This window comes from Thalia democratica, chromosome 3 (genome assembly GCF_965202585.1).
Source record: "Thalia democratica chromosome 3, ktThaDemo2.hap1.1, whole genome shotgun sequence".
Taxonomy (NCBI): Eukaryota; Metazoa; Chordata; class Thaliacea; order Salpida; family Salpidae; genus Thalia; species Thalia democratica.
In genome coordinates this window covers 41,240,782-41,257,750 of record NC_139167.1, presented here as the reverse complement: position 1 = coordinate 41,257,750, position 16,969 = coordinate 41,240,782, and the positions used below count along the sequence as shown (strand labels likewise).

The window sequence follows — 16,969 nt, the reverse complement described above, 5'->3', positions numbered from 1 at the left end:
AAACTTTTATCATGGCTGCACTCTCTGAAATACGGAAAAACACGAGATCTCAAAATTATATTAAAATCTAGATAAACAAATGACTTTTTAGTAAATGTAAACATTTTTCAAGCTTTTATTTTAAATAACTTTGAATATTTTTATAAACTTAGTGAGTCTTATATTTTATGTACATTTTGATTTATGTTTTAAGATATTATTATAATAAACAAACTGAAGAGCTGTTCTGTTTAACAGAACAGTGAAACAATTATATTTGAAAATATAATATATAAAATAAAAACAACAAAACACAAACTCTTACTTTTGTATTGTGCAAGAAGTTAAAAAAAAGACGACATTTTTGTAGAAGTTTTAATTATTACGACTGAAATCAAGTGTTTTAAATTAAACTTTTTACTAAAAACTAAAAGTATTAACTAATTAAAAAATATTTTTTGAAAACGTACTATAATCAGAATCACTTTAATTTTTATATTAAAATTGTACATTAAAGTTTTTAGAAATATTAACTGGAATAATTAAAATCCAAGGTTTACAGGACTAGAAAAGAGAAAAAAAACAATTTACTAAATAATTTTCCTAATTCAGTTTATTTTTTCTTATTCCAACCAAATACTGAATCAAAAAGGCTTTGACTTATAATTTTTCCATTTTTGTGCATCATATACTTTTTGTGGTCACCTGGTGTACTATAGTTAGGAGCTTGTATTCTGTTACCAGGCAACAAAGTCAATTCACTTGGCTTGTATTTAAACACTTTTTTGCCCCTGAAAATTTTTTCCGTTACTATAGCAACTTCTTTATGGTCAGTTGAAAGTAAGATTTTTACAGGAGTTGAAAGTATGAGTTTGTAGGTTGTTATAGCTAAAAAGGTCACTCCAGCAATGATAGCATAAGGAAGCATGGTACCAACAACACCTAAAAAAAGTGTATTTAAATTTGCATACATAAATGATAGGGTTAGACTGCAATTCTAATTATACTATTGACAGGGTTGCCACTCGTTTTTTCAAAAAATTTTCCAGGTTTTCCAAATTTTTTCCAGGTTTTTAAAAGTACACATTTTTGGGTCTATTTATAGTTTAGAGTTAAGTTAGAGGTAATAAACTGTGTTAAATAGTATAAAAACATTGAAAAGATACTGTAAAGCTACTTTAAATATTTTTTTAATCAAAAAAATTTTTAATGATGACAAATTTTTTTTATTTATATGATAGATATTTTGAGTCAAATCGAAATTTACTACTGAGCATGTGAAAATTGTTGAAATTCCAGGTTTTTCCAGTTTTTTTTTTGCCTAAATTGTCAAATTTCAGGTTTTTCCAGGTAAAGTGGCAACCCTGTAGACAGTTATGTAGCTTTTAAAAGTGTACCATTAATAGCTACTACTAAAACATTCTCCTCTTGAACAAAAAATTTGTGCAACCTGACTGAAAAAATTCTAGACACGCCTCTGCTTAAGTGATACTAAAAAGTTATAAATGTTTAATGAAAGAATGTAAAAGTATAAAGTGTAAAACCTGTATACATTTTAGCAGCAAAAGTTGAAGGTTTTGCATCTGAATTATTACTAACTTCATTTTCTAATTCATCATCTCTATATGCTTGGGCAATTTGTTTGCACAAATAAGCACTGTGAAGCAAAATTGGTCCCTGTTTTTGCAAAATGTTATGTTTGTCATAATTTCTCATTATAAAATTACATCAAAAACTATAGTACTCTACTTGCATGTAAAATATAGACTTAAATACTTTGACACAACTAATTTACACAACTTAACATTTTTATCAATAGTATTCAAAATGTATAAAACAAGTTTAATTTTACACAGAAGAAGTTGTAAAAAAAAATTTTTTTTTTTTAAAAACTGTACATTCTAATAAAATTTAAGCATCTTAGAAAACAAAAGTTAATAATTATAAAAACTTATAAGTAATTTAATTACTAAATTGTAATCTTTTTATAAATTTAGCTTTTAATTACTATCAGATTTATCACTTTTAAAACAAAAATAATAAGTTGAAATACTAAAAACTAGACAAAAGGTCTAAGTAAAAAACTAAATCTAATATTATCATTTACTTTGATGGTAGAAATATTTATTCATTATAAGAGCTGTAACAACTAAAAAAAAATTAATTACATACTTTTTTTAATTTGAAGTAAAACATTTTTTTTGGGAAGATTGAATACAAGTAACAAAAAAAATTTAAAATCGTTTTTAACTGGTTGGAGTGAGTTACACTATAATTTTTTTTTTATTTACTAAGAGATTTGTTTTTATAAACTTACAAAGATTATAAAAATTTGTGAAAATCTTTAATAAAATTAGTCAATTAATTTGATATTCTTTTTCTAGGACAAATGTCAATTTTTTTTATAAATTAACATTACTTTTATTAAAATAAGAGTTGCTACTCTATTAATCAAGAATCTTTTCTGCGTCATCTTAATTTTTTTTCAAACTCTTAAACATATACTTTTAATCTTAAAAAATTAAAAAAAAACAGGTTTTTTAATAAATTAATTATAAAATAAAAAAACATTGAAACTAAATATCACTCAAGATATGGAAAATAATAATCCTTGAGATTTTCAGAAGTCTTAAAACTATTCTGCGTTTTTTTATAAAAAGTATTAAACTGGTCTAAATCAACCTGAGTTGAAAAAAATAACAATAACCTGAGTATTTTTTAAAGCAAAAGGTAAGAGGCAACTTTAGAATACTATATCGAAAAAAAAAAAACATTATAATTAAAAATCTAACAAATATAAGTAAGGAAAGTTTTGATGGCAACTGTATAATGCAGTTTAATTTTTTTAATACCATTTTATGTTTTTCAATATGTCATAAAACTAAACTTTATGACTATATTAATTTTAATCTAACCCCTGCAAATAGTGCGATTCGTAAAACTTTAGTTGAATTTTTGGGGTCTTCATAAAGAAGAAAATACTTATTTTGCAAGTTAGTACTCATCATACATTTCCAGTTTTTAAGATGAGTACAAGATAGAAATTTTAACTTTTCTGTTGCCTTTTTAAGTCTACCTATCATTGTTAATATTTTTTCTGTAAATGATTTGTCATAAATTCTACTTGATGAATTTAAAGCTATAAAATAGCATTGTATAATATAAATTACTTTACTCATTAAATAAAATACTACAACTAATAAACAAAGTAATAAAAAAAAAAAAGAGTAATAAAAACAAAGAAAATTAAAGAAAAATCTCTAGTTAGCCAATTTTCTTTAGAAACATATGCTTTAAAGCAACTTATAGTTTAGTAGTTATTTTTAATGAAATTAGTACACAGATATGCATGTTTAATATAAAAAATAAATTTGCTAAATATTTACTAGGTCTATATACTTTTTACATAGAGAAAAATTAGAAAAAAATTGTGATTATATTTACTGTAGGCAGATTTAATAACAGATAAAAAAAGTACAACATAAAAGTTTAATTGATTTTTATTTAATATTAAGGAATATTTTTATATGCTTTTTCAATACTTTAAAAGGCTTAATACCACCTCTAGAACTCAAAAATTTTACATGTACAGAAACTGAAAGTGCTGCAATATGTTTAACTGAACATAAACTAAATACAATAATGAAATATTTCTGAAAACAACCAAAATGTAAACTGCATGGGACTCAAAAAATAGGGAAAAATGGGTCAAATATGCCGGAAGAGACACTTTTGAACAAAGAGAACTTTGCACAAGAATAAAAAAAAAAACATAAATTAAAAACATTTATCAACCAAGGCTAAGGGGTAATAGTGATAGTAAAGAAAAATAAAAAAAATATATTAGAACAAACTAGAAAAATAAATAGTTTTAAACTAATACAGTTACCGACCGAGGGTTAGGAGTATCAGTGATTTAAAAAAAAATAATAAGAAGAAATAAGTTATAAAAAAAGTAAAATAAATACTAACCGAGGGTAAGGGATCATAGTGATAGCAAAAAAAAAATTGAAAAAAAAAACATTCAACCCCTGCAAAAGCGTGTTTGTGCATATTTGACTTTTTGTGCAAAAGTGTCTCTTTGTGCATACTAAACACAAAAAATGAGACTTAAGATTTTTTAGCTGAAAAATTAGCTGTTTTACATGCAGCAATTAGAACAATAAGACATTGTGCAAATATAAAATTTACGAGAAATTAGCAGTATATAAGTATTAAGCTGATATTCAATTTCTTATATATTGAATTATATTTTTGCAATTTTTATGCAAATATTTAAGTATTTTATATTTATTCTTGAAATCTAAAACTTTACAGATGGGTCCTTCAAAGTTTTAAGTAATTATATAATATGTTTTGTTAACTAACAAAAGTAAACTTGTTACAATATAATTTTTTGCAATAATTTGTTTAAATTAATTCTGTAATTTCTTATGTATTGCATAGTAAATATAAGAAAGATTGTTAAAAAAAAATTAACACAATCAAAGCTTTATCAATAAAACACAATAAGCAAACAGCTGGAGTTAGCTGTGGATTTAATGTCATTGATGAACAAAAACATTTGCAAAAGTCTACAGAACCAAAGTCTGGACTTTCATATGCCGTGAGACAAGCTCAAGTTTACAAGGTTTGATCATACCAAATCCATCATAACACCACAAATTGTTAGTAAACAGAGTTATTAGGACTCATCAGCCAGTCACAACCTAAAAACTTGCAGTCTTCAGTTTACAAACGGTTAATTTTACATGCAAGCATATAGCAACCATTTGCTGGTATTGATCAGTGAGTCAGCATTATCTTTTGCTGCAACGTTCAATACATTGTAAACTAGGCAAGACACCAAAAGCTTGTGGCTTGATGATCAATTTGGTATGATCAAACCTTGAAAACTTGTTTATTTCATTTAGGTATGAGTACAAATATTAAAAAAACTTGTAAACAGATGTGTTTATGACTGTGTGTGTGACATATTTTGGTGATGTAGTAAACTTCTTTTAGTAATAAGTACATTATTCAGGCTGGTCAAGAAATAATTAAATATTATCCGTGGCTTCCGTAAACAATACAGCTAACAACTAATCCAACCGAATGTTATGAAAAAAGATTAACAGTGGCAGCTGAGTTGATAAATGATGGATGTAAATATATTTAATAATACAACTATTAAGTTTATAAGACTTTAAACTTAGTGTTAAATTACAGCTTAATCAAGCTAATTTACTCCTTATAATAAATACTTATATGCATTAAATTCTTAATTTTTAGGTTATAAACACGACTATCTTACATTTGGATTCTAAACACTCCACTTCATAAGAATTGTAAAGAAGAAGATTTTGTATAGCACAGTTCATAGTTTTTGATAATAATGTAGATTATCGTTGCAATAAAGATAAATTAAAATATAAAGACCAATTTGTTAAAAATAACTCATATTAGGTTCAATTTAATAATTGTCAGAAATGGTATCATAGTTGCTGTATTGACCCGCTGCCTAAAGATAGTGAAAATGTGGATTGGAATTGCTTATTATGTTATTATATGGCATATGTTGTTAATTCACATGAGGAAACTATGTAGCCACTGTGTTTATTTTTCTATTTGTACTTCTGTGCAATTTTTTTTAATTTTTTTTAAGAAATTTTTTTCTAGGTTTTTAAAAGTACCTGTGTTTGGGTCTATTCAGGGTTGCCACTTGTTTTATCAAAAATTTTTCCAGGTTTTCCAAATTTCTTCCAGGTTTTTAAAAGCACACATTTTTGGGTTTATTTTTAGTTTTAGGTTAATTTCTGTATAAGAGACTGTATTAAATAGTATAAAAACATTGAAAAGATACTGTGAAGTTACTTTAATTGTGTTTTTAATAAAAAAAAATTTTGATGATGACAAAAAAATCTTATTTATATGATAGATTTTTTGTGTCAAATCAAATTTTACTACTGATAATGTTAAAATTATTAAAAATTCCAGGTTTTTCCAGTTTTTATGATCAAATTTCCAGGTTTTTCAATGTTTTTTTTTCAAAATTTCTCAAATTCCAGGTTATTTTTGCCTATATTGTCCAATTCCAGGTTTTTCAAGTTTTTTCCAGGTTTCCAGGTAAAATGGCAACCCTGTCTATTTTAAGTTTAAGTTTAAAAACTGTGCTGAGTAGTATAACAACATTGAAAAAATAGTGTAAGATATTTTAAATATTTTTTTTTAATAAAAAAAACTGATAATAACAAAAATTTTTTATTTGTTTGGAGATTTTTGGTATCAAACTAAAATTTTACTACTTATCATGTAAGTTTGTTAAAAATTTCAGGATTTTTAGTTATTTTTGTTTGAAATTCCAGTTTTTTTTTTTAATTTATAAAATTCCAGGTTTTTTGGCAACCCTGCTTAGAACTCTGGAATTAATTTGTAAAGTTTAAGATTTCAAGAATAAATATAAAATACTTATCACAGATGTTCTTGTGCTAAAACTTTATTCCGACTAACGGCGTTTCACTGCTCTCAAATAAATTTAAGAACAGATCTACGGAGTCTATAAAATGTTAACACACATTAGAAAAAAAGCAGAAAAAAGCATGTATAATTATGTATAGTGTTTATCTAGGTAGTAACTATAATTATTAATTATAATTAATTATAATTATAATTAAAACACTATACATAATTATACATGCTTTTTTCTGCTTTTTTTCTAATGTGTGTTAACATTTTATAGACTCCGTAGATCTGTTCTTAAATTTATTTGAGAGCAGTGAAACGCCGTTAGTCGGAATAAAGTTTTAGCACAAGAACATCTGTGATATACATTCCGATAAGCTTAGCTTATCAGGATCTCCAGGATTTAACGCCTTATAACGTTACATCTTATAAAATACTTAAATATTTGCATAAAAATTGCAAACAATTATCTCAAGTAAATAATTAATTTGAGTTTTTTTTTTAATAATGTTTTTTTCTTATAAATAATTATTGAATTGTTACAAGAATTTATGTATAGTTACTTAGAACTCTGAAAAACACATATGTAGAGTTTTAGATTTCAAAAGTAAATATGAATTCAGGGTTGCTACTCTGTGAGTCAAAAAATCTCCCCTAAGTGACCAGAAACTTCATTGAATCTAATTAAAATAGCTCTATCATCAACCTGCTTTGATTCTAACCATCTTGTGACACAAAATGATAAAAGAAAGGTGCTTGAACTGGCTTCATTTACATAATCATCTCTTCAGGTGGATGATGTGTGGTCAAACAAGCAATGGAGATGTTTCAAAACATTTTTGATTTGCCACAATGTAGCTTAACCCAGGACTTAAATGCACCATGAATGATGTGCAAGCTGCAGGAACTAGTGTTTGAGTTGAGGTAGACCTGTAGCCTCTCTATCAAATTCAACGTTTTTTGCAAGAGCAATGTTCACATTTGGTTCATCCATTGAAATTTGAATCAAACTTTTTGGGTTCAAGTTTTGAGTCTACTTCAATAGGGCTTTTTTTGTATTTATATGCAGTACAGTGCCCTAAAAATGCTGAAGTTAAACATTGACAGTGTACTTTTTTTTTCTTCATGCATTGTACTACAAGATCTAATTTAGTTTTTTGCAAAACTTTATTAAAACACTCATCAAATGATATTGAATAAAAAGACAAGCACAAAACTGTTTTTTTTTTTCAATATATCTTTAAAAAAAGGAGCTATGCCAAAGTTTGTTATGTATGAATACTTGGTTCTATTGATACACAACTTTTTATAAACTTCACTGTCAGGAAACATGGTAGTGAATAAGATGTTATTATTTTCACAAGAGCTTCCTGACCAGTTTTCTTTAGAAGACTTCAGAGCCCAATAAATTTCAGCAGCTAGCAAAGATGCTGTAGCTGATCAACTTGTTGAACTATTAGCCCCACCATAGTATTAAGTGATTGCATTGTATTTGCACTTAGAGCATTCAACTTAAGATGTTTTTTGATACATTGTGAGACTTCAATGCTCTGATACCCATGTTTGATAATGGCATTGCTATATTATCACCACACCACTTGCATTTAAATTTTTCTTTATCAACATCCCGAAGTAACCAATCCTTTAAATCTTCATAATTCAGCCAACTTAAAAACTGTTTTTACAGATATTTTACTAGGTTTTTTAATTAAAATCTCCAAAAAGTAAACTGTAAAATATACTAAAATACTCACATCAAAAAATTAATTACCATTACAGCTACTATTGTAATAAATTACAAATAAAAATTTAACATCTAAAAAAAGTAAGAATACACTAATCTATACTTATTTTTGATTTTTTTTTACTGAAAACAAGTAGTTGTAAACAAATAACAAATAACTTTATTTGAAAAGAAGTACTTAAACATTACAACAAAAGATACAAAAATATGATTCAAATTATCAGAATATCATTTCTTCTTATATACTGATATAAGAATATTAGAATGCACTTTATACTATCTTATAAGTGTATACTGAAACAGAAAACTTCTCTTCTGAAAGTTTTAAGGAGGCACTTCTTTTTTTTTCAAAAAGCACTAAATTTAACTAACTATGATAAAAATTAGAAAACCCCAAAAAGTCTGTGTGAAACTTTTTCCAAATTGTTTTAAATTCAACAATGTTATTCTGTGATAATTTCCCCATGTAAAACAGCTTTTAGATATAAACGCAAAGGTCTTGTTTATAAATCCCATACAGTTTATGTGGCAGTTGGTTTAGTTTAGATAAAAGTGGTAGTGTTGATAATATTTTGTTATAATTGAAAAATACTATTGTAGGTTATTTTCAAAAACTTGTTTCTACTTAATTTTCAAGTTTTTAAATAGCACTATAAAATATCTTAAAATAGTATTTACAAAGTTAATGGTGAATAGCTGTTTGACTTAAAATTATTTTCAACTAAATTCCATTAGCCACAGTTGTGATTTGAGAGCTTTAAAGTTTGTTTTTCATTGATTCATAAACATTATACATCTACTCCACTCAAGGATACTAAAATACATGGACCTTACCTAAGTATTAGCTTGATATTCAAGTATGCTTTTCGCCTTAAAAATAGGGCAATGCTACAAAACTTATTTAAAAAGGTTTAATATGACATTCGTAAAAATATTATCAAAAATTTAGTTAAAATATTTTTAATTTATCGATCTCTTTATTTACTAGATTTTTATTAAGAATTTAACTTGCAAAAACTTTGTTTAAAAAAAACATAAAAGCCTTCCTTGCGACCTCTTTAGGCCCTAAAGACATTCATCAAAAGACTAAACAAGAAACCATGCCTTAAAATTTTTTTTATTGCTCGACTTTAACATATTTAACTTTATTTATTTTTTCTTATAGATCTTCCATTCTTTTTTAAAGTATTTTTGTCATAAAAATAAAACTAAAAACATATGAAATTATATTTTGTTTTCAAGTTCGCCGTTATTGTCAGGTTTAAGTTCTAGGCGCTTCTGGTTGAATAAAATTTTACTTGTCTTTATTTTTATTCCTAATGAAGTTTTTTTTTTTTGATTTATTAATTATATGTTTGTAAAATTGCTAAGGGACAGGGGTTTAGATCAGGGGTCGGCACTCGGCAGCCTTTAATAAGTCACAACTTGTGACTCACATCACAAGCTAATTTTTCTATAAAGTTTTCTAACATGTCGCACTGTATAACATAGGTTTTTGGGGGCTGCAATTATTTTTAAATATTTGTAGTTATGAATATAAAAACACTTCTTTAAACCAAAGAATAAATATTAGAATTATTGCAATTATTTCGAAAAAATAATCAAATGAGAGAATCAGTAATAACAATTTATTAAATTAAAAGCCTAAATGTAAGTTTTTACTACTAAAAAATTTTTTAATACTGTTTTCAAAATATATATGTATTTTAAATTAAAAAGTACCACGCGGGCCGCAGATTTTGGCTTTGAGAGTTGTATTTTGCCCGCGGGCCGCAGTTTGCCCACTCTCGTTTTAGATACTATTAATATACTGCTGTATTGATACTTAATTTTTTTTTCCATAGTGATATAAAAAAAATATCCAAAACATTACTACTGCAACCGACATTTTAAAAAGTTGGATATTAAGGCTTTTTTAATATTCGAAGCAAAATTTACAAATATTATATATTATTTTGACTAAGTTGTTAAGTTTCTTGTATCTCTTTGATAATTACTTTAGAATTTTATATTTGTTTTTAAATTTTTACAATGTGGCTGGCTAAAACATTTTTTTTTATGTTTTAGACAAGTTTGTTTATTGTAACATTTTGTAAAAAAAAAATATAAATTTTAAAGTTAAAGGTTTGTTTTATAGACTTTTTTACAATTTTATTTTATTTCATAGCTTTAAGAATTTTTTAAAACTTTATTTTATTAGATGTATCTTTTTAAGTAAAATAATAATTAGGTTTTGCATAAAAATAATTAGAGAGTTTTTATTTTAAGCTACTTACTTTTATAATTGAAATATTTGATTAAAAAAATAAAAATGTATAAAAGCTCAAAAAAAAAAATCAAACAAATTAGTTATGACTGTAACTCTAATAACTTTTTTCTTAAAAATTAATTACATAACTGTAAATCAGTAAAATTTTATGTATTTACTTTCAGTTTTATTTGATAACTACTTAAGAGTTTACGTCTGCTTATGTTTAAACAGTTTAAAATTAAAAATAAAAACCGAAAGTTGTTCATTCTTATGTAAATAAAAGTATTTTTGTAGATAAAAGTGCAAAAAGGATACTCTAAAAATAATAAGAGGAACTTATAAAAAAAACTTCAAGGCAAATTCATAGACTTTTCTAAAACTTACACTTGACATTTCAGAGTTCATGATGAACAGCAAAAAAAAAAGTATTAGGCATATATAAGGGTTGTTTTAATTCTTAAACTAGAGCAGGGCTCCTAAAGTCGGCCATTTTAGAAAGTTAGGGGGCTGAAAAGGATATAGGGCATAAGGACATAACTTAAAACAATAAAATGTTAATTGGTGTATTTCAGAGTAATTTTTGAGTATTCTTTTTGGTCTTTGTTTCTTTTATTTTTTTCAAAGGAAGCGTTATGAAAATAAAAAGGGAAACCCTAAAGATTTTTTTTTGAATTTATTTAAAAAATTATATTTAAAACAGTATATACAAATTTGTTTGTATTAATGTTATGAAAATCATTGATTTAAAAAAAATAAAATCACTAAAATGGAATCAAATATTCAAAATTTCAATTTTTTTAATAAAGATCCAAGCGAACTTGCTTATAGTAATAAAAAAAATATTTTGCCTGTTACTTTTTCTTTATTGAATTGACGATTACATGACAATTCAAATGCTATTAAAAATGTTAAAAGGACGACAACTCAAAAATTAGTACATATTTGAAAAAAGGCGTATGTAGGTTTTACTAATTCTTACAAATATTATTTTGCTGTTGGAAAAATTATTTATCAAAAAATAAAACTCTGAATTAACAAAATTAATATATTTAAAAAGTATTCAAAAATATAAATGTAAGCGTTTGTTAATAAAAGATCCTAGCGAAACAAGTTCACTGAAATATATGATAGTAATAAGTTATACAATATGTATCGTTTCTTTATTACACTAACACATGTTTCTGTATGTTAACGGGTTAACACACTTCAACGGTGCTCTGTAAATAAACAAATACTGTAAGGAAAGAATAGAAGCTAAAATATGTATATACCTACTTAAGCTTATATTCTTTCCTTAGAGTATTTATTTTTTACAGAGCTCCGTTCAAGTGTGTTAATCCGTTAACACACAAACTCATGTGTTTAGTGTAATAAAGAAAGGATAATGTATAGTTTGTTACTATCATATTTAAAAACTTATTTTATATATCTCCAAACGTAAAAAAAATTTTTTGTAGGTATTGATTAGACCTACATACACATTTTGATTGTTTTAGACAAGTATTACTTTTTGAGTTGTGGCCCTAAAAAAAGTAAAGTTTTTGATTTATAGGAATTTAAACTGTCCAAAATTGACAATCTAGCACCCCAAACTGGCAAACGTTTCTCTGTGTTAAACAATTTAATACAGTTCCATGGAGTCCGGTAAAAAAATTTAAGTACTACAGGAAAGAAAATAAGATTAAGTAGGTGAGTATGTGTATTTACTTAAGATAAACGATAATTACTATAGATTAATAGTTAATATTAGATACATACAATGTGTGTTATACAATCCGACTCTTATAAATGCAGTTTGATATTTTCTAAGTTGTATAAAATATGAGTAATAAAAAAGAAATACTAATAAAAAGTTTCAAAAATTTGTAACTAATCATAGACTTAAATTTACGTAAACGATTTAGCTTATTAATGACTAATTTGGTAGCTTTAAATGATAAATGTAACAGCTAAAAGCTTATTCTTCCAATGAAGTATTACACTTAACATTTGTATATAAATCTTTAATTTTTTGTATATTTGTTAGTTTTTTGAAAGTTGAAACAACCTGCACTCGCCATGAATAAAAATTTATAGATTACTAAACTATTTTTAACATAAATTATTAAAAACAAAGTTTTTTTCTACTACAGATTATTAAAACTTAAATCTTCAAAGTATTCTTGTTATGTTTGTTATATTTTTAGTATGTAGATAATATTATATAACTATTAACTAAAACTCTATTAAAACTTCTCTTTTGTATTGTTTTCGTTTTTATTAAAGCTATTTATTATTAAGGAAATTAGTTAAATTAAAACAATGTTTTAATTTAAATAAAAAATTTTTTTATACTGTTTGTGACAAAATTAGATAAACAAAAGATATAAAAATATTTTGAAACATTAATAAATATTAGTTACTGATAAGATTTAGTAAGTAAATAAAAAATTCAAGAAAACTGTATGTTTTTATAAATATTTGACTAATACAAACGAACTACGTAAATTTTACAAGAAAACATGTCTTAGAAGTTTTTTTTTGAAGCAAATGCTAGTAACAAAGTACTTTTACACAAGAAAAGTTAGCAAGCAAATTTTATGCTTCAGTTTCAATACTTCAAACTCGTCCTTATCAACATTATAAATATATACTCTGTCGTTTGGGTTAGATTTTAAATGAAATCTTACCTCCCATTGCAACAGCTTTACTCAGAATTAAAGGCATTGTTGCTGGAAAGGCAACGAACATATCAAAAATGCCGTCGAAAACTCCACAAGTATTTCTGTCGTCACCTCCAACGACGATTTTCAACCTACTGTAGAGTCTTTTTCTCTCTATCACGTTCAGCGTCCGCGTCCAAGTGTCCACACCAACATCATACGCTTCCACGGTGTTGAAAACGTTCTCCTGCAGCTTGATGTCACCAAAATCGCCACAAACTACTAGTTCCTCTTGGTAAGCACAAGCTGCATTTTCTCGTCGATCATATCAGCGACTTGCGACCATTCGTAGTTATTTGTTTCGAACTGCAAGCAAAAGTTTGTTGCATGATTTACTGCTGTAAGACCTCTGAAAATAAAAACATTTTCTATAAAAGCACAAGTTCTGAAAAATCCACGGTCGTCGTGTGTGATGTAAGCCACTGGCTTCAAAGTGTTACTGGAAAATAAAAATATTTTGATTGGAGATTTAAAATTGTTTTGTCTCTTCTAACCACCGAACACAAAGCACTATATTTTAACGCAAACAGCTTGCGCGAATTTTTGTTTGTTTTTTATAGGAGGCAGAATTTTAACAGTTGTAAACGTGCTTGAAATCTATCAGAATTCACAGTAATTACTTGATATCACATCACTATTTCCAACACTGCCTTCGCAAACAATTTTTATGTAAAACTTTTATGGTTGCAGCACCTGTGTACCGGGAACCGTTCAGTTCCAACCCGCGAACACATCCAACCCGAATCGAATCCCACCCAATAAATTGCCAACCAAATCAATTCCCACCCGATTAATCCCCCACGAATCAAATTCCTACCCGAATCAGTTCGAACTCGAATCAATTCCAAGTTGAATCACTTTCAACCTTTTTATTTGCTATCCGTTTAGTCGAATCAGTAGTTTACGCAATAAATCTAATCCGTTAAATTTTTGTATTTGTAAAGTTTGTGAAAAAGATTAGTTTTAATTTTAAGTCAAATTCTATACACAGTAACTTGCAAACTAGATACACACTTTCTAGGTATGAACTGATTGTATGGAACGCACTTTTTAGCCTAAAAACGCTACGTTCAACATGAATACTTAAAAAAGAGTAAATATCCAAAAGTATTATGTTTAAAAAAAAAAAATATATATATATACTATATAAAATTTAAATAAATTAAAACAAAATGAACCAATAGATAAGTTATGAACTCACAAATTTTAGATCAAATCAAATGTTTGAAACAATTAAATTACAGTTTTTTTAACGAAAATAACGAACAGTGCAATTTAAATTTACATACGCGATGATTAAAACATTGTAATAAAAAATACATAAAAAATTGTACGAAATTTAGATAAACTAAGAAATAATTTATTACTGCAATTAACATTTAAATAACCAATGGTTAAAACACAAAGGTTAATAAAACTTAGATAAAAAACATTAAGAACAGTGCAATTTACATATACAAACCCCATGATTGTAACACAAACGTAAAAAAATCTAAATAGTAAGTAAAGTTTTATAATCCTAAACTAGCTTTTTTGAATAAACAAAGTTTAATAAAAGCATGATCGAAGTTTTGATAAATCTTTATTTGTTTAAAATAAGTAAATAATTATATGTACTATGTAAAACTTAAACGCTTAAGAAAATATGTAAAATAATTATTGAACGACAAAAATACGCTCAATAAATTTGGTCCGAGGACCTGGTGTACTAAAAACCTTTCGGTTTTCGATTCATACACCAGAACAGTTTAACATCATGCCCAGGACCATATACGATAATTTAAAAAACTTAATGGGTTTAATATAATTATAAATACAAATACTAAAAAATACTTAGGTAGGACTTTTAATAAATTTTCAGAAAATCTGTTTTGTTTTTATGACGAAAGTTTTTTTTTGTGGAATCTTGCTTTTGTAATTACTTTTAAACTTAAGTGGCTTTAAACTTATTTGTATTAGGCTAAACATAGGTAGTTAAAGACCGAAGTTTCCTAGATACGCACTGCTGGCTCGATACGCACTTTTGCGTAGTGCTCAAAGTGCGAACCTAGTTAGCAGAAAACTTTTATATTAGTTCATTTACATTCTATTTTTCGACCAAATGAGTTTTTTTTTTTGATAACGCTTAACAAGTTTTAAACATTTTTCAAATAACTTATAATAAGTAGAAATATTAATTAAATTAATTTCCATATCTTTTATCTTCGATAAGCTGTACTCAACCACAGGGGTATGTTTGGACTGGTTTCCTGGAATCTGTGCGACCCTGAAAATAAGAGGAAAAAGGTAGGTTTTAGTAAGTATGATGCGTAAATATTAAGTTTTAAAAAGGTGGTTAAAGTTATAAAACTTTTATTAGTTATGTTTTAATATATTTGAACACGATTTTAAAATATTTTAATTTTACATTTATTATTTTTTTATTTTGTTTTTGTTTCAATAATATCTTCTATGTAAACCAGAAAGTAAAAATTAACGTAGTTTTTGGACGACAAACTTTTTATAACTCTGAATTGTATAAATATAAATACTCTTCCGTAGATTTAATGATAATGTTATAAAAAACTATGAAGTAACGAGCAAATATCTTGAAACAAACTTTTACTAATTTAGTGTACTTTAAAGAATTTCAAACAATATTAAAAAAAAAAAACCTTTGCTATAAATCATCGTTTTATTTACATCTTTGATAAACTATATTTCATAAAAAAATAATAACTACAATGCTTACTAATTAAATTCTCCTCGTTGATTATTCATAATAAAGTTTTTCATGTTAAATTTTATACTGATAAATTTTAAATGGTTTTAGCTATATGTTTGGAGTCCAATATGCTAATACGACTAAATCTTCCCTTAAATCGTTTTTATTTATCATCTAATCTAGTGAAATGTATAATTGAAATTCAACAACAAAAACGTTAGTCTGTATATAGTATACAGCTTTGCGTATGTAAAATTTATAAAACATTTATATGACGCGTCTACGAACAAAAATAAAACACATGCTGAATATATACAGAGTAAGTAGACATATAGTAGTGATTATAACGTCAAACGAGAGCAACTAAACCATTCACGGAACAAAAACTAACGCCATTAAGGTTTAGTTAGTTGAACTTATTTCAGTATTATTTTAGATTAGTCAAAAAGAGTAAATATTTCAAGAAGAGCGATTGTTATCGCTTTCAAGCTGATAGAAAGTTATCAAGAGAAAAACCTATGTTTTGTAGAAAAATAACACACAACAACAGGGTTTAGTTAGGTGTTAGAGTTAAGTCCTGGACAAGACGTTAAAAGGTATCCGTGGTGTGCGACTCGATAACCGAAAGGTTCTTTGTGCACCAGGTCCTAGGACCAAATAATTTGAGCGTCTTTTTTTTGTAGTTCAATAAACTGTAATAAACTATAATAGTTTCTAATGCAGGATTCCCCAAATAGTGCCGATATCGCCCTCTTTCGAGCGATTTTAATAAGTCGGGGGCAATAACTAGTAAGATAACAACAACTAACTTATACTATATAAAAAGAGTTTGAGGTATAAGTGACGGGAGGTTTGCAACTTACATCAGGTATTTAGAGTTTGTAAAGAAAAGAGTTGATTATTATTTAATTTATTGAAAAGAGGGTGAATATGATAATGAGTTTGGGAAACCCTGAGATAAAGTTTGATTTAATTACAGTTATGTTTACATTTTTAATGTTAAACTGTATGTAAAAGACTTTAAAATATACTAAAATAGTCCTGTTCATATCATATTTATTTTTAAAATAGTATATCAGTCATTTTAAATCTTAATTTTACAGTATTTACTTCATTAAAAAAATCTACAAGTTTAAAAAAGTATGTTT

The 16,969-nt window shown here is 26.1% G+C and overlaps 1 protein-coding gene across 1 annotated transcript; it reads right to left on the bottom strand.

Annotated features, from left to right (window-relative positions):
- Positions 1-315: 315 nt before the first annotated feature.
- Positions 316-3,072, bottom strand: LOC145831885 (uncharacterized). Its single transcript, XM_082939236.1, has 3 exons — positions 2,895-3,072; positions 1,524-1,656; positions 316-921 (listed from the first exon to the last, which is right to left on the bottom strand). The coding sequence occupies exons 1-3, from the start codon at positions 3,060-3,062 to the stop codon at positions 593-595; spliced, it is 630 nt and encodes a 209-aa protein (XP_082795362.1). The 5' UTR covers positions 3,063-3,072; the 3' UTR covers positions 316-592.
- Positions 3,073-16,969: the final 13,897 nt, after the last annotated feature.

Bases quoted from the DNA above. Each gene is read 5' to 3' on its own strand.
- LOC145831885 (XM_082939236.1), bottom strand. From the start codon at position 3,062: ATGATAGGTAGACTTAAAAAGGCAACAGAAAAGTTAAAATTTCTATCT. The intron at 1,657-2,894 runs GTTAGATTAAAA...TTGCAAAAACAG, and splicing joins GAATCGCACTATTTGCAGGG to GGACCAATTTTGCTTCACAG. The intron at 922-1,523 runs GTTTTACACTTT...CACTTTTTTTAG, and splicing joins TGCTGCTAAAATGTATACAG to GTGTTGTTGGTACCATGCTT.